The sequence below is a fragment of the Phascolarctos cinereus genome, unplaced genomic scaffold, assembly GCF_003287225.1.
Source record: "Phascolarctos cinereus isolate Bilbo 61053 unplaced genomic scaffold, phaCin_HiC Scaffold_1;HRSCAF=81, whole genome shotgun sequence".
Classification (NCBI taxonomy): Eukaryota; Metazoa; Chordata; class Mammalia; order Diprotodontia; family Phascolarctidae; genus Phascolarctos; species Phascolarctos cinereus.
The window spans coordinates 181,828,484-181,847,605 of NW_027555514.1; the positions used below are offsets into that span (position 1 = coordinate 181,828,484).

Sequence of the window (19,122 nt, forward strand, 5' to 3'; positions counted from 1 at the left end):
ATTCACATATGATCCCATTATTTCTCATATAGATTGTTGTGTCCAGCATGTATGAGTGTTTGTGTTGGGAATGAAGGGGAGAGGAAGAGAAAGAAAGAGAGACTGACGGGCAGACAGACAAAGGCATAAAGACAGACACAGAGACAGAGAGAACGAAGACGAAGAGGAGGGTTGGAGAATCTCGTAGGTAAAACAGCAATGGCTATTTTTCTAAATTATCCTGACATCTAGTGGCCTTGTCATGCAAAGCATAAGGAAGAAACCATTTTTGTTCATTTGAAATTTTAAAAGGATCAAGAAAAGGTTCAATTTAGAGTTCCTCCCACACACTACTTAGAAAACCCGGTCGTTGTCTACCTGAAGTTAAGATGTTCAGAACTTAAACTGATTGACTAGGATTACGGAAAAGGTGCCTGGGGTGTTTGTGCCTACACTGATTCATGCCTACTCCCACTTTTTGCAAACCAGCTCCTAAGCACTTTCAGTCTGCTGGCTGGCACCAGTTTGTGATCGCTGTCATCACACCCTGCACAGGGAGTAATGTATTCCAAAGCCACAAAGATGGGGGGTGGGGTGTGCAGTACAAGATGATGAGGAAGAATGTCATTGCACATTTATCTGAGACTTTTCCATGTTGTGAAAAATGAGAGATCCACTTAAATGAAAGGAGAGGTAGAAAATGAATGGGGGGAACAGATTTCCTCCTGAAATTATGTGCCAGATGTAGATTAGATGGCAATCCATCCCCATTTGCATAGAGAAAGACTAATGACAAATTCACTGAGTCAAACCCAATATTAACAATTTAAATGAAATTTGGTCATCACTTTTACATGTTTTATTTTGTCACTTTTTTTTTTACTTGTGGAAACATTCTTGTTTAGATACCTTAGTTTAGTCATAAAAATTTAATTTCTCTGGATCTAAGTTTCTTCTTCTTCTTCTTCTTTCTCTTCTTCTTCTTCTTCTTCTTCTTCTTCTTCTTCTTCTTCTTTTTGGTGAGGCAATGGGGGTTAAGTGACTTGCCCAGAGTCACACAGCTAGTGAGTGTTATGTATCAGAGGCCGAATTTGAACTCAGGTCCTCCTGACTCCAGGGTCCGTTCTCTATCCACTGCACCACCTAGCTGCCCCCCCTAAGTTTCTTCTTTTATCAAATGAGGGAGTTGGGCTAGATATCTTTGGGATGCCTTTCAGCTCTGAATTCTATGATTCCATGATACTGTTCTATCAAAAGAAGTAGGAGGCCAATAAAAATGTGATCATTGTAAAAATAAGCTTACTTCTAGAGACAGACAGCAGTGTGACATAGTAACTAACTAGAGTGCTGGACTTGGAGGAAGGAAGGGGATTCGGATCCTACTTTTGACATTTACTAGGTCTATGTCTCTGGGCAAATCACTTAATATCTGTGAACCTGTTTGCTCAACATAAAATAGTGATGATAATAATACCAATAGTGCCTGCAGGGCTTCTGTGAGGTAGAAATAAGGTAATATAAAATAGAAATAAAAATATAAAATGAAAGCATTTTTTGCTAATTTTAAGTCACTATATACATACCACTTATTAATTGCTCCTTTTATGGTAGGAGGACATCAAAATATATGAAAACACAGTTATAGATAAAACTAGGATATTTGTTGTTGTATTCATGTAAATGATGTTTCCCTTTTGAGAGCAAAATTTAAAGATGCATATTAATCAAGCTCTTACCTCTGTCTGCACCATGGACATTCTGTATGACCTCATGTCTGACACCAGACCCAATATATCAACATATTCATGATCACAAACATGCTGTAGTAGTCGATCGAGGGCTATGAATGTTCCTGTTCTTCCCACACCGGCACTGCAATGTTATTCAGACAATTTGATTTGTTGTTGAAAATTATCAGTTATTTTCCTAAAAAACAATACTTAGGTAGCACCACTGGGGAAGATATTAATCATGCTCCCCATAATATTTTCCACTTACTTCAATATGAAGAAAAAGCAATATTCTCCAGAGATGCACTTACTGTTTCTGGTGTTTTTTCCTACGGAAGATTATTTTTTTGCTGTTGATACTGCTTTTGCATGAACATACTAAAGAGATGATGATCACACACTCACAGTGGCTCTTTGTTCTCTAAACAAATCAATAATTTATGCCCAACACTACTAAAGTCCATTGGAAAATACCAGACAAGTGGAAGACATGGTCTGTGTCTTTGAGGGACCTTGAGCTTATATCTACTGCCAAATTCCCCACCTCTTATACACTGCCTCATAATCAAGTTCCCATTGAAAGATTCAGGCTTCCCCAGTTGGTTGTTATTGATATTTTTTGTACCTATGGGACCTTTCCCTCTGTCTTCAACCCCTTTGGGATATGTGGCCAGTGTGACACAAAGGAAGATCTGATTCTGAAACAGCCTAGAACTATAGTCCTGGGATGTTCTCAGTATGAAGTCTGTGTGACAGGCTGGAGCAGTAGTATAGCAGAAGGGGTGGGGAACCTGCGGCCTCATGGACACATGTGGCCTTCTAGGTCCTCAAGGCCCTTTGGCTGAATCCAAACTTTACAGAACAAATCCCCTTAATAAAAGGATTTGTTCTGTAAAACTTGGACTCAGTCAAAAGGCCACATCCAAGGAGCTGGAAGACGTCAAGGCTGCAGGTTCCCCACCCCTGGATAGCCTGAAAGATCAGCTTCCACTTGATAGCAGATAAAAGAATTCTATTGGAAGTAGGAGTCTTCATTTGGCCCTAGAATAGCTTCTTCTTCAAGGACTTCTTGGGCAATTGTCTCTAAATGGAATTGGATATCTGGATCAAGTGTCACCCACCAGACTCCAAACTCCAAACCCCAGGACTCTTAGAATCACGAGATTGGGGTAGAAATGGAAGAGTAGAAGAGACATGGACTGGAGAATTTCCCAGGATAATATCTGGTGTTAACTGTGTGAGTTAGCTCTCTCTTCTCTGCTACCAGACAATTGCCTCACATTTTTACTGAAGAATTCAGGCTAGAATGGAACTAATGTGTTCAATAGTTCTGCTATTTGATCTATGAGCATTATGGGCTGAGCTAAAGGATATTAGATTTCAAAGAAGGAAAAATCCTAGACTGAGAAATCTGGACTCAAATTATTTGTGTACAGTGGTCTTAAAAGTTAAAAGGCTTTGCTGACATATAACCATATGAAAGACCAAGTGTATGACTAAGCAGGAAATAGACAATGACCTTCCCCACTGGGCTTTATTAACTCTTCTGCTTGCTTAAATTCATCTACAGAGCAGACTCAAAGCATCTTGGGTCTCCCAAAATGCTACAACAGGTCGGACCGACAGAGCTTGATTGAATTTTTGTGGCAGAGTACCTTCGAAATGAATTTGCCGGTACAGTGGAAAAGAATGAAGAATTTGAAGTAGCCAGACCTGAGTTCAAAGTCTGCCTCTGCCAATTGTCTGTGTGACCTTGGGCAAAACACATAACTTGTCTGAGACAAGTTGTTTTTTTTTCATCAGTAGTAAAACGAGAGAGATGTACTAGATAACCTCTGAATACCCTTCTGTTTCTAAATCTATGATCTTATTATGAACCTTACAAAAATCTGTAAACGTGAACCTTTCTATATACAAAGAATAGAAAGAGGGGGTTGTATATGAGACCATAAATCTCCATTACATAGTTTTATAAAAGATACATATTATAGACTTAGCATGGCATTACTAACACTTTCTTTCCTGTGTCCCAATCTGAACTTTCTTTTATTTCCTTTCGTGTATTTTAAAATGTTTCTTTAACATTTTTCTTCACTTTTTTTGTATCACTCTCACACCATCCCACTTCCCCTACAACTCCCCTTCAAAAAAGCCTTCTCTTATAACAAAAAAAATTACTTAAAGAAAACAAAATCGCATATTGGTTGTGTCTGAAAATGTATGTCTCATTCTGTATGTGCAGTCTATCACTTCTCTGCCAACGAGTGAGAAGCATGCTTATCATTGGTTTTCTGGAGTAGTGGTTGATTGATCTTTTCACAGATAAAAGTTAAAAGTTTCAAAGATGTTTTCCTTTACAAAGCATATAATTGTTCTCATCAATTCATACAAGATTCCCCAGGATTCTTTAAATCTATTCTTTTTATTATTTCACATTTCACATTCATATATTATAATTTGCTTAGCCATTTCCCAATAAATGATTACCTACTTTGTTTCCAGTTCTTTGCTCCAACAAAAAGTGTGGCTATAAATATTTGTACACATGGGTCCTGTCCCTCATTTTTTGAGCTCTTTGGGATTATAGACCTAGTATTGGTGTTGCTGGATATGTAAAATAGTGACTTGGCATAATTCCAAATTACTTTCCAAAATAGAACAATTTCCATCTCCATCAACAGTCTTTGTCCTTCCAGAGTCTCTCAAAACATTACAATTTTCCAGGTTTTCTGGCCCTAAAGTAGAGAGTTTTCTGACATAGGTTCAGGCCTCAGTAACCAGGAAATATAGTTTAAAAAACAAAATTAAGTCAAAGGGCACTAGTTAGCTAGCTGAGACTCTGGCTCTGTTTTCCAAAGAGCTGTCTGTGGCTGTGGCAAAGAATCTCCTTAAGGAAAGCTCATTCTAGCCAAGGCTCTGAAAATAACATACAGATTATTCTTTAGGAGAAAAAAAAGGCAGGGAGACATTTTCTCCAATTTGATGACTATGTGCTTTATGAATTCGGTTTTCTAAAAGAGTTATAGGAGGGAAAGTTCAAGGACTGTAATCTAAACTAGCTATGGTGAAGCCTACTCCTCCTATCAGGAAGAGCTATCACTCTAGCTAAGTACTCCAACTGGAAACAAACAAGAGGCCCTCAGATAGGTGATCATTAGACATGCACTGAACAATGACCATTAGTAGCCACAACACCAATAGAATAGTTGACCAGCAGTCACACAAGACCAATAGGGAAGCAATGACCAATAGAAACTATTTCCAGCAAAGACTAGTGCAGAGACTGAATGCCATGTGAAACTTAGTGGGGAGCAGGCCTGGAGGGAATAGCAAGATGGCATCATTAGAAGATACCCCAAATCTTGCAGTGTTAGAGGTTTGAGTTGCCTCTCCTCATGCGTGCCATAGCCACATATGCCCCCTACTTGTGTGCCTCTCTACCCATGTCCCTAGATCTGTGCCCTTCCTTAAATGTACCCCTGCCACATATGTTTCTTATTGGTATATATTCCACTTGTGGCCCCTACATGTGTCTACTCTTCCTCTTGTGGGTGAATGTACCCCAGGTTGACAGGTGAAATATTTTATTGCCACTTTTCTCACTATGCTGTTTCATAAAATGCTTTTCTTTTGAATTGTGTTCCCTGGCTAATGAGAAAAGATAAGCGCATAGTTATGGTTTTGAGTGGATACAGACCCACAGAGTACCTTGAACCTGGGGAGATATACTTTATGAGTTGTGGGATGCTTCTAGGTGCTATACTTATTTTCTTTTCCTATTCTGTCTCTACCTTTTCTTCCCCTAAACCATTTTTATCAGGTTAAATCATGTCTTTTTAGGAGCAAAACCTGTCATATCACCTTTTCATATTACCAAAGGCACTAAAGAATTTGGCCCCATATTTGAGCAGCTTTGTTTTCTCTGCTTCAGCACATTAAAATGTCTTGGGGAGGAGCCATTTTGACATCTGTTGAAAACAGAAAATGCTGCAGAAAAATGTTTAACTTATGAGCAATGGAAATGGAATCATTTCCAAATGGAAAATTCAGCAGTTTGGCATACTTCTGGTATCCTTCACTTCAGGGAGACATCCATATCCTGTAACTCTCAAGGGCCATTCATTCAGATTCACGACATTTCAATGACTCCATGAACTCATCAAAGATCTCTCACCTACTCCTTCTACTGATACAGTCAGAGACCATCTATACTTTATCATCCTGTAGAATTCTTTCCAAGTTATTCCATAAATCCTCTATTTAGCATGTACCCTAAAATACTGGTGGCCTCTTCTGGATCTTGTAATGTCTCCTATACATACATGCAGTATAACACATTGTTTGGCCGTACTTTTGATACCTGACTAACCTATCTCATTTTCTAGGCATTCATATCCTTGGTGATATCTTTAATGTCACTTCTTGCTCACAAGAAATTGGTGGTAGCACACTCTAGCCTATTTATACAAACTATGGATTTTCCACTGTTCTTTGGGTTGCCTATAATTTTTATTCTTCTGAGATTATGGGGTTTCACAATTTGAAGTCCTTACTGTGACCGTATAAGGGCAAGAAGAATAAACATTTACATATTTCCTATTATGTGCCAGGAACTGTGCTAAGAACTTTACAAATATTTTATATTAGTGTTTAAAAAAAAAAAGATGGGCTTTGGTGGCAGAGAGCAGTTAGGAATCATTTAAAGCACTGTGAAGTTTCTCAAACATAATCCAGCCTGATTCCCTCCCCCAAGATTATTTTGAATCCTCAGGATTCTTCAGAATTATTATAAGTACTATTCAATTTTGCAAGTGTGATCTAGCCTCTCTTTTACTCCTATGAAACTTGCTTGCTGTGCAACTGCAGAGCTGCCATCCAACTGCATGTCATATGAGAAATATGTATTCTTTACCCACTTGTTTCTGAGTGCATTATTAGACCAATCTCTTTTGAGTTTCCATTAATCAGCAACAAAGTATTTTAATAAGGGCAATCGGGCATGTCTTCATCGAGAAAAAGAAAACCCCCAACTGTTCAAAGGAAACTAGAAATGAATCACTTACCTGCAGTGTATGATCATGGGGCCTCTGCTCTTTGTGGAATGCTGTCGGACCATCTGTACAAACTGCATGATGCTTTCTGCAGCATTTGTAGTGGGCACACCATGGTCAGGCCAGGCGGTATAGTTAAAATGCATGACATCTTGCATCTCATCAGCCTTTTGTGGGAATATGACAAAAAAAAATGTGTTTCAGTCAACTTTCTATATGATTCAACTTTCTATATTAATCAGTACGTGCCTACCATGTGACATGCACTGTGTTAGATGCTAAGGACCCAATGAAAAGAATGAAACAGTCCCTGTCCTCCAGTGGCTTACACTCCATTGGAGCCAACATGCATACATATAAGCATATACCGAATAAATACAGATTATTTGATGAGAGGCACCAAAGGGGTGGGGAGAAGGAACGATGGTTGTAGGAAAGACCTCCTATAGGGGAAGGGGTCATAGTTAAGTATCAGATACTGAGCTCATACATCTAGAGTTTTCAGTGGAAAGATAAAGGTACCTCAATTTTGCTTTATACCACTTACTATTTTTTAAAGAAAAATATTTTAATTTTCAGTTCCAAGTTCTTTCCTTCCCTCTCTCCTTCCCTCACTCATTGAGAAGGCAAGACATGTGATTCCCATCATACATATGAAGATACGCAAAACATTTCCTCAATAGATATGCTCCCATGGGGGGAGAAGCAAGAAAAATAGTGAGAAAAAATATACGTCAATCTGCATTCCAAATTCATCAGTTCTCTATCTAGAGGTGGTTAGTGTGTGTCACCAGGAGTCCTTAGCTATTGTGGTAGATCGCTGTATTGAACAGAGTTACTAAGTCTTTCACAATGGAATATCGTTACAATATTGCTATTACTATGTAGAGTGTTCTCCTGGTTCTGCTCACTTCACTTTGCTTCAGTTCATATAAGTCTTCCCAGGTTTTTCTGAAACTATCCCCTTCATCCTTTCTTATAGCACAGTAGTATTCCATCACATTCATATACCACAACTTTAGCCCTTTCCCAACTGATGAACATTCCCTCAGTTTCCAATTCTTTGCCACCATAAAAAGTGCTATTATAAATATTTTTGTACGTTCAGGTCTTTTTTCTTTGATTGAGTAACAGTATTACTAAGTCAAAGGGTATGCACAATTTTATAGACCTTTGGGGAGGGTTACAAATTGTTCTCTAGAATAGTTGGACTTGTTCATAACTCCAATCAACAGTGCATTAATGTACCTATTTTCTCATATTCCCTCCAGTATTTGTCATTTTCCTTTTCTGTCATCTTAGCCAATCTGATGACTGTGAGGTGGTACCTCGGAGTTGTTTTAATTTGCATTTCTCTACTTATTAGTGATTTAGAGCATTTTATATGAATATTGATAGTTTTCATTTCTACTTTTGAAAAGTTATTATTTATCATTTGGGGAATGGCTGCCATTTTTATAAAAATTCATCTCAGTTCCCTATATACTTGAACAATGAGAACTTTATCAGAGAAACTTGGAGTAATTTCCCCCCAGTTTTTGGTTTTTCTTCTAATTTCGGCTGCATTGATCCTGTTTATGCAAAAATTTTTCTAATTTTATGTAATCAAAATTATTCATTTTGCTCCTTCTGAACCTCTCTATCATTTGGTGATGAATTCTTCCCCTATCCATAGATCTGACAGGTAATTTTCTGCATGCTCCCCTAATTCACTTATATCACCCTTTATGTCTAAATCATGTACTTATTTTGAGCTTATCTTGTTATATACTGTGTGAAATGTTGGTCTATAACTAGTTTCTACCAGACACCTTTCCAGTTTTCTATGTGGTTTTTGTCAAATAGTGAATTCTTGCCTCAACATCTTGGATTTTTACTTTTATTAAACACTAGGTTACTACACTCATTTGCTTCTTATTCCTGCTTACATTGTGTAACTAATCTATTCTATTGATCAACCACTCTATTTTTTAATTTGCTACCAAATTGTTTGGGTGGTTACCACTTTTTTATATAGTTTGAGATTTGGTACTACTAGGCTTGCTTCCTTCACAATTTTTTTCCATTGCTTCCCTTGATAATCTTAACCTTTTGTTCCTCCAGATAAATTGTTATTTTTTTCTAGGTCTAGTTCTCCATTACTAGAGGTTCCAAGCAGAGAGCTGATTACTGCTATATCCCTAAAAGGGATTTTATAGAGGGAATTCACAGATCAAGCTAGGATTTAGGCTAGGTGATTTCTAAAGACCTTTATGATTTTGTATATAGTCTTTGTATATAGTTGGAGTTTTCATTGTCCTGATCACCTAAGAATCTAGAATACTCCTAGAAGATGAATGACTATGATCACACAGTGGGAAAACATAGCTAGTATAAAAACTGGTTGCTGAACTTTATTTGCAGATGGAGAGAGTTTACTGGGGAAAGTTCAGTGTCCAAAATAAACCCTCAGCAGGAGGATAAATGTCAGATATTATAATGTGACCTTGATCCTTATTTTTAAACAAAATGTTTTAATAGGAGTCATGAAAAGCAAAACAATCTTTAGGAATAATGGTAGTAACCATTAAAATATTGACACAGACTCTTCCTTAAACATATGATCTGCAAAGGTTTTGAGGAGGTGGTGAATATGAAAGATTTTGTGAAGGTAGGATCCGTAAGAACTGTCAACTGAATTGCTACAATGCATGCAACTGGAGAAAAGCAGGAAACAGTATCATGACTTCTACATGGTATTTATCAATCTTGTTTAGGCATTTGACTCCCTTGGAGAATTCAGATGTCATGAGCTGCTTAATAACATTATTTTTCTAGAGAAGTTCATGACGGGGGCAGTGTTACAGACTTGGGATAAGAATATTTATGTTCAAACTTTATTTCTGACACTTACTAACTGTGGAACCGTGCTATTTAAACTTTTGAAGTCTTCATTTCTTCATCTTCAATACGCGGATAGTAATATCAGCCATGCTCATCTCAGGGATTTTGGGGAGGATCAAACGAAATCATATATAAAAAGTGCCTTGCAAGCCTCAGAGAATTGTACAAAGGCTTATTGATATTAGTAATGAGAGTGAAATGTCTATCCCAGCATGTAGGATGGTGACTTGAATATGAAAGTCACTTAATAAATACATTTACACATTTAGCTGAGATAGGTCATATTATAAATCCAGCAAAGCAGAAGTGTTCCTCTGACCACACAAGACAGTAAAAAGGAATCAGCATACTTCAACAGGACAGAAGCTACTGGGATAAAAACCCTCCATCCATACTCTTTATCCCCCAGTTCTTACACTGTGGTTTCCCATGCGTTCAAGTGTTGGACATGTGAGTGTGATGATCGTTTGTTAGTGGACTTTGCCACATCAGCACCCATCATACAGAGAGTTGAAAGATTTAATTTATATTTGCTCTAGATCCTTCAGGGTACACTTCTGCACCAAATGAATTTCAAAAATTAGTGTTCAAGGATCACAGAAAAATAAAGTTATAGTTAAATATTTTATCCCCATTTTCAGGACTTCAATGTGTTTGTCATTAGAATTTTTGCCATCATTTGGTTCCAATCACCAAAATTACATCTTTGAAAAAAATTAGGAATCTTGTGATTCTCTTGAACAAATTTATCCATGTCATTCCCCTTTTCAAAAAATTCCAATGGCTTCCTGTCCAATGTTAAAATCAGAGAGGAGAATTCCTCTGTGACCTGGGGGAACATTGACTGTGTGACATGGGAAAAGAATCCATTCCATACTTCCCACGATATTCTTTCCCAGAGCCCAGGACGGATTGCAAAGGGGCAGGCTGTTGCTCTGGATCTAATGGCCTTTCTCCCAGAGACAGTGAAGAAGGGAACTGATGAGTTCTAAAGCTAAGATCAAAAGCACCAATTATATCGTTGATGGGATGTTTTTATACTAGCTAAGTGAATTACTTTTGGAAAGAAATATATCACCAAATGTAGTTCTTGCTATGCTGTTAGCTTGATATTTTACTAAATTACCAATGCATTAAAAATAATCATTACTGTCAACTTTTTAGAAGAGTCCTATTGATTTTTCTACTGTGGCTAGCAATCCATACTAAATCAACAAATATTCACTAAGTCCTTATATGAGTAATGTTTTTATTATGTAATTAGCTGAAAAGGGCTGTTTCAAGAGAGAGAGAGAAGGCATTAGAGTAACATAATGAATAATTTCCTTTTGTTATATTTTCCATCTTATTGACTCAATTCGATTCATTTCTACAAACATGTATTGAGCACCTTTGTAATGATATTAAAGTCTTTTGAACAGGTGAATGGCATAATTAGAGCTATGCATTACGAAAATTATTCTGGAATCCATGTGAGGGAGAAAGTGGAGTTGGGAAGAACCTAAGCACAAAAGGTGCAATTTATATGATCATAGATTTAGAATCTGAAAGGAACTTTAGAGACAAAGTCCAACTCTCTCATTTTACAGTTGAGGAAACTGAGGCACAGAGAGGTTAAATGATTTGTCTAGGGTCACACAGCTAGTAAGTATCAAAAGCGGAATTTGAACGCAAATCTTCCTCACTACAAGTCTACAGCTCTAATCACCATTCAAACACCTGCCTCCAGCACAGGAGATACAATATTCCAGAAGAGAGCTAGTAATCTGCTGAGCTAGAATGTATAAGGATAGTAGCAACAGGACTAGAAAAGAGAAAATGTCCCATAAAGGCCCTCTTCTCTTTTTGTTTTAAACTATCTCATTTGGTGATCTTATCAGCCCCCATGTTTTTCCTTGTTATGCAGATGATTTCCATATATATATATATGAGTGAATGAATGAATGATTAAAAACATTGTTAAGTGCTTACTATGTATAAATCACTATCCCTGGTGCTGGTGATACAAATAAAAACTATAACAGTCCCTACTTTTAAAGAGTTCACTTTCTATCTATTCAGCTTTCATTTTTCTCTTAAGCTTTAGGTCACACATCTCCTACGGTCTCGTTGGACGTCTCAAACTGGATGCCAGAGACATCTCCTACTAAACATACCAAAATAGATCTCATTTTATTATCTTCCATCTTCCCTGCCCCACAACTCCTGAAAAAAATCCTACCCTCTTCTGTACTATATGTACTTCTATTACTATTGAGGCACCACCATCTTCCCAGTCACCCAGGTTTATGGGTGTCACTGATGTCATTCTTGACTTCTCATTCTCATACTCAATCTGTTGCCAGATCTTCTTATTTCTATCTTCACAACATCTTTGATCTTTCCTTCCATTATACAGTCACAACCCTGGTTCAGGCCCTCATCACTTTTCATCTAGAACGCTGCAGCAGTCTTCTAACTGGGCTTCCTGACTCAGGTTTCTCCTTATTCCAATTAGCTACCAAGGTGATAGGTGATTTTTCCAAAGCATAGATCTGACCATATCACCTCTGCTCCATGAGCTACAGTGCCTCTCCATCATCTCCAGGATAACACAGAAAATCTTCTGTTTGGCATTTAATGCTCCTCATTACTTTACCCCTCCCTAGCTTTTCAGTCTTCTTACAATCTACTACTACAACTACACCGCCTGCCTTGCAGTTCCTTGAACGCAACATCTCTTGTTTCTGTGCCTTTGCATTGCTTGTCACCCATGCCTAGTATACTCTGCACACTCAACTGCTGCTTTTTAATTTGCCTCACTGCTTTTTCCCCAAGACTCAGCTCAAAGCCTTTCTTCAAGCAGAAAGCCTTTCCCAGCCCTTTATGCTGCTAATGCCTTCTCTTTCAGGTTACCTTCCATCTACCCTGTGTGTATATTCTGCATGTGCCTGCTTATTCACATGCTTTTAGGATGGATGCTTCCTCATTGGGAAATTAAGTCAAGGCAGAACAACAGTTGCTGTGAAGGCAGGTGATTAAAAGGGTGAAGGATGATATTTTGGAGACTGATCTGTAAAGGAATGAATATTGTATTTGGCTATGCTCCCTACTAGCTATGTTAGTGTGGGAAATTAATTTAATCTCTCTGGGTCTCAATTTACCCATCTGTAAAATGGGGATGATAATATCTGTACTACTACCTACTTCACAGGGTTATTTGAAAGGAAGTGCTTTATGAACTATAAATTCTATGTAAATGTGACTTGTTTTTGTTACTTAGCTTGTTGCTGTTATAGTCATTATCTTATCACAGATTTAGTTGAGGATTTAGCACACACAATAATCTCTGGGTTATTCGGAATTCTTGGGAAATAGACGGTTCACATTAATAGTATGTCCCCCTATCCAACACATTCAATTACCAGCTTTCAAGTAATTAGAAGGAGGGAGAGAAGGAATCAGCATTTTTTAAGAGTCTACCATGTTCCACGCACTGTGCTAATCACTTTACAAACATTGTTTCATTTAATCATATAATCAAAACTGTATGTTAGGAAAATGAATCTGGCATCTAGATGTAGGAGGAGTTGAAGGAGGAGGGATAAGATCTAAGGATAAAGAGCTCGCTCAATTCAAAGGATCATAAGATTTCAAGTTAGAAGGGGCAGGAAACTAGAAGATATACTTAGCATTAAAAAAGTAGAACTATGGTAAATATCATTACTTTCTGATGATTGAACATCAATTTTCATTGTCCTGTAGATGTGCAGAAAGCTGTTGGATAGGTTTTTTTCTTTTGAGATTTTGTTCTAACCTATACCTTTCTGTTCCTTCCTCCCTATTATAGTACCTCTTCCTCATTTTTGACCTTTAGTTTCTTGATCTTACTCTAGTGTCCAGATTCCCTCTCTTCCCCTTTCCTTTCTATACTTTATTACTTGGTGATCTCCTCTGATGAGTCTCTCTCTATTTTTTTACTAGCCCTAGTTTCCCTACTAAGTTATGGTCCCAAATCAACAAATACCAGTTACATATTTTAAATCGAATGTCTTATAGGCAACTCGAATGGGATGCCAAAATCTCTTACTCAATGTGTTCAAAACTCATTATCTTTCCCCAAGAAAAATCTACCTTCTCTCAAATTTCCCCATTACTATTGAGGGTACTACCAATCTTCCAGTTACAATAGGTTCAAAACCTCCCCAATTCTTCTCTCTTGCTCACCCCAGGTATCCAACCACTTACTAAATATTGTAATGTTTTTTTTCCATAACATGTCTCACATAGCCACCATCCTAGTTCAGACTCTAATAACCTCTTGCCTATACTACATCAATAATCTAATTTGTCTCCTTGCCTCAAGGTTTTACTCCTTCTTATCCATCCTCTGCACAGCTGACAAAGTGATTTTCTTAACACATAGGACTGATATGTCATACCTTCTACATATCCCTTGCCCCACCAAATTTCAGTGACTTTCTCATACCTCCAGGATCAAATAAAAAGTCTTTTTTTTTTAGCATTAAAACCTCTTTACCACCCAGTCCCTTTCTCTTTCCATTCTTCTTATGTTCTAAATATTGTATGGTGAAGCCATACTGGCTTGCCTACTATTGTTCACACAGGATCCTCATCCACCTCTTATCCCCTTGACCTTACATAAGTAGCTCTCCAGGCCTGGAACATTCTCCTTCTCAACTTCCAACACTTAGAATCCCTTATTATCTTAGAATCCCTATTTATCTTGTATGTTCTGATTTATAGTTCATCAGAAAGTAAGCCTCTTGAGGGTGGGGATTGTTTCAGATTCTTATTCATAGTTCCAGCATTTAGCATGGTTCTGGAACATAGGAAGCCCTTAGCAAAGGCTTGGTGGTTGACTGATGAATGGATCCATGCCATCCCGATCCATATCAAATGGAATGGAAACTGTGAAGCCAAGGTTCACTTATGAGATTATATCCTGGAAGAATTTCTATTTCAAACTCCATGGGCATCAATGTCTATCTTGATTGCTAATCTCTTCACCTGATAATTGCAGACAATTCCCACAATTTGTGGTAAGCAAAGTAATGTGGTCCCTGCCACTTACATAGCTGATTCGGAAACTTCTATAGGCCCAATCACTATGTTCCTCTTCAGAGGTCATCTCTACTGTAATGTCTCCATAAGCAATGGGTTCTTCGGTAAAGGGCCAGTAATGATCACATTTCACCTGGAACAAACAAAAAAGGATATTTGCTTTCAGAACAACTATGAGGAGGAGTGATAAGAAATCCATTACGTATTTTAAGAAAAGACTAAAAATTTATGATCTTATTTGATTCTCTCCCTCTTTGATATTCAAACTTCACCTTAATAAGGAACAAAGACTTAGGTCAAAATCCTACCTCTGACTCTTATGAAACCCCTTAATCTCTCTGCACCTCAGTTTCCTCCTCTGTATAATGAAGGCTTTGATTTAGGTGGCCTCTAAGAGCCCTTCTGGTTCTACATGTAGGATTGTACGATAAGAAGAGAAGGTACAGTTTAGAAAGGATGCAAACCAGACAGAAAAAGGTAAATTAGAGTAATATTCTATTTTATAATTAGTATTTGAAATATTTTTATCACAAAATTATAGATGTAGATCTGGAAGTTACTCTAAAAGTCATCTAGTCAAACCCCCCTCATTTTACAGATGAGGAAACTAAGCCTTAGAAAAGAGTCTTTATTCAGAAAGTCATTAGCAGATATTAATTAGCAGAGCCTAGGACTTGAACCAAGTTCTTCTGGCTTTCACTCTTTCCATAGGATCATGCTACATGACACTGATATATTACAATGCCCTTCCTTTATACAAGCTTCACTATTTCAATGTGTCATCATGGTACCGAGAGATGACTGGTCTTACAGTCAGTCAACGTATCAGCAAGCATTTATCAAGTACTTACTATGTGCCAGAAACTTTGCTAGGTGTTAGGCAAATAAAGATGAAAATTAAATAATTCCTGTCCTCAAGGAACTTAGATTCTATTGAAGGAAATAACATGTACAAACATAAATAGATACAAAATATGTAAAATGTGAGGTCATTTTTTGGGGGGGGAGGGAGACATTAGCAACTGGGGAGAATCAGGAAATATGTCACATAGAAGGTAATCCTGGGGCTGGGTTTTGAAGGAAACTTGGGATTCTAAAAGGCAGAAGTGAAGGGTGAGTGCACTCCAGGCATGTGGGACAGCTTGTTCAAAAGCACAGAGACATCAAGTGTGAAGGACAGTGAGTGGAGAACGGAATGCATGGCGAGGAGTTATGTGTAATAACTCCGGAACAGTGAAAGGTTTTAAAAATAAAACAGGAGAGCCTATATTTCATCATAGAGCCACAGAGAGCCCCTGGAGCTCCTTGAGTGGGGTAATCACTTGGTTCAACATGTGCTTTGGGAATATCACTGCCAGATATGTAGACCAGCATGCTTTGGAGAGGGGAGAGCCTAGAGGAAGGGAGAATCAATTAGGAGGTTACCAAAATAAAGTCAGACAAGAGTTGATGAGGGCCTGAACTTGAGTAGTAGCCACGTGAGTCGAAAGAAAAGAATGGCCCTGAGAGATGTTGTAGAAGTAGGATTGATAACTTGGCAACTGGTTAGATGTGGGAGGTAAGGGAGTATGAGGAGTAAAGGAGGACTCTAAAGTTGTGAGACTGGGTAACCAGAAGAATGGTGGTCCCCTTGATAGAAACAGGGAAATGATTGTTTCTGATTCTTACTATCTGTGTTACTGCGGGAGAGTCCCCAAACTCTCTGAGTTTCAGTTTCCTGATACGTAAACCGAGGATAATAAATCCATAGTGCCTTCTTCATAGATTAGCAAGGATCAAGCAGGAAAATGTACATAAAGTAGCTTTGCAAACCTTAAAGAACTATGTAAATACCAACTTTTATTATTCTAGAAGGCTCAGCCAGCAAACCACCAGCTACAGCAGGTCCTACAAAGCTGGAAAGATTTTGAGCAGGCTATAAGCAAAGGTCTGTACTTCTGGAATCTGAAGAACAGCTTAGCTAAGGTGAAGCTGAATTTGGCGAATGTGGTGGTGGATCAAGTCACGCAATTAGCACTTGGGTCAGAAACAAGGTGGGGACTAGAAAATAATGAAAGTGATCTACGTCAGTGGATGACTGGTGGCGTTTCTGAAGATAGAGTCTCTGTGCTGTGACCAATGGTAGCAGTGTTTGAATAAGTGAGTATCACTTCCCAGGCGATTGCTTTGCAAGCAACAAGGCTCATTTGGATGAAGAGGTTCTGGTATGTTTGATTAAAAAACAAAACAAAAAAACCTCAAAAACCAAACACCCTAATTTATGTTAAAGTTTTATCAATGGCATTTCACTGAAATTTCTTTCCCAAATTATCATGTTTACTGTCTAAATACTATAACATATGTAATATAATAAAATAAATACAATATAACAACTATAATAATATAATATAATATAATAACATATAATGTAATATAATGTAATGTAATTGATATAATATATGTATATATAATGCATACATATTATATATACATATACTATATGTATATATGTATATATAATATATAATAAATATACCTATAATGTAATATACAATTGTACATAAGGTGGATTTTGTTATTCTTTTTTAGATAATAGTTCCCAGGATCATAGATATTAGTTCCTAGCATCCATGGTCATACTACGCATGCTCATCATTTTATAATCTTGAAAAATATTAAACACTTATGCTTAAAGTGGTAAACACCTATTGTGCATGTGTTATGCTGTCATCATTACATTGTTAAAGTTAATGTAAACTTATGAAGCTGCTTCTTGGCAAAATGCCTTCTTTGCCTGTTACCCTATAAATCAACTGGGCACTGGCTAAGGAGTGTGAGTGTCTTTCCTCACTTCCTCCTTGCTGGCTGCCAGTTGGAGTAATAAACTGGTATGAATCTCCTGTCTGTTGCTCCACTGTTTTTCTGTGGTTTGGCTGAATCTAACATGAACCTGCCAGGAGCTGAGCTCCTGCATTCCAACAATATACATATATTTATATATGCATAAATAAAAACACATAAGCCCTGTTTTCAATATAAACTGAAGGATTCCAATTGACTTCCCCATGCTTAAAAGAGAACTTAAGTACTTACCCTCCTTTTCTCATTACACTGAGTGAGCATGACAATAATTTGTGACCTCTGCTGGAGAACCATCTTCCAAAAATCATTCCTGGTTTCTGGGAGGGGTCCCTGTGTGGCAATGTACTCCTGTGGTGAGTTATACCCCTGTTTAAAAAAAAAATTGGCAGAGGCATTACCCCTAGGCTCTTGCCAACACTAATGCCTGAATGGACAAATCATAAGCACCTGCAACATTAATTTAGGAGGCCTGATTTAAAAAAAATCTGACTCTGAGCATATAGTTGTTTTTAAGGTTAAATTTTGAAAATGTTTTTTTAACTAGCCATCTAGGCTAATTTAAATGACTGCACAGATGTATAGGATTTCCAGCATTGCTTCCAAGACTCTAGAACATATAGCAGCCTGACAATTCTGGTCTTTACTTTTGAGCAGTTGGGGTGACATCCCAGTGGCTCAGATGTAGCTATTTCAGATCCCCAGCTTTGAAAAATCACCAAAAGTAGAGATAACTATTGGCATCATCCCTGATTTCAGCTCATATTAAAAGTCTGTTAGAATAATATTTGGAAATGGAAAAAAAGAGAATAGGGTTGTATTCATTTGTTTTTACTCTATATTCTGAAAAAGAAAAATGGATATTGTCCACTAAATAATAGGGAAGAGAGAAGACATTAAATATTTCTTTCTTTTTTTACCCTGGAACTGTCTTCTCTCATCTGATCTCCCAGCACTTTATAATATTTCAACTTATTTTGTATTATCTGAACATATACCTTATACTTCTCAGACTGTAAGTTCCATTATGGAAACCTATGCCTTTAGATATATTTGTATACCACATTGCCCTATATCAGGTTCCCCATAGCAGGTGCTTAAAAATATTTACTGAAGAAATCTATTCAATTATTCACACCAGTCTACACACACACACACACACACACACACACACACACACACACACACACACACACACGAGTATGCATATCTATATATATAGAGATATGCATATACACATTCTAATATTTTTGATCAGTTATGCCTGCTGATTCTCTTTACTTACAGGAATATAATTGGCATTGATATAGTCGGCTCCTTCCTCTTCATTCATGGAGACTAGTCTGACACGGCTGAAGTCATCTATAAAGATGCCAAAAGGGGGGGAGTTATATTCACAATTCTCCATGTAAGATAGGTGCTTTATGAGCCCTCAACTGAAGCGTGGGTGAAGTCAGCAAAAGTGAATGAGACCTTCAGGACCACGAAGGGACATGAGCACCAGCTGGGCCAATGCATACGTGCCTCCAGGACAAAAAACCCTAAACTTCTAGGACATAGCTTGACTTTGGTCATAG

General features: G+C 37.6%; 1 protein-coding gene across 3 annotated transcripts in view; it reads right to left on the minus strand.

Annotated features, from left to right (window-relative positions):
- Positions 1–19,122, minus strand: part of PTPRO (protein tyrosine phosphatase receptor type O) — a 216,784-nt gene that overhangs the window by 11,495 nt on the left and 186,167 nt on the right. For all 3 annotated transcript variants that reach the window (XM_020994337.2, XM_020994336.2, XM_020994335.2), the window contains 5 exons: positions 18,831–18,907; positions 17,780–17,914; positions 14,718–14,840; positions 6,773–6,927; positions 1,716–1,851 (listed from right to left, as the gene is read on the minus strand). In XM_020994337.2, coding sequence (XP_020849996.1) covers positions 1,716–1,851; positions 6,773–6,927; positions 14,718–14,840; positions 17,780–17,914; positions 18,831–18,907 — 626 coding nt within the window. The remainder of the gene's footprint in view (positions 1–1,715; positions 1,852–6,772; positions 6,928–14,717; positions 14,841–17,779; positions 17,915–18,830; positions 18,908–19,122) is intronic.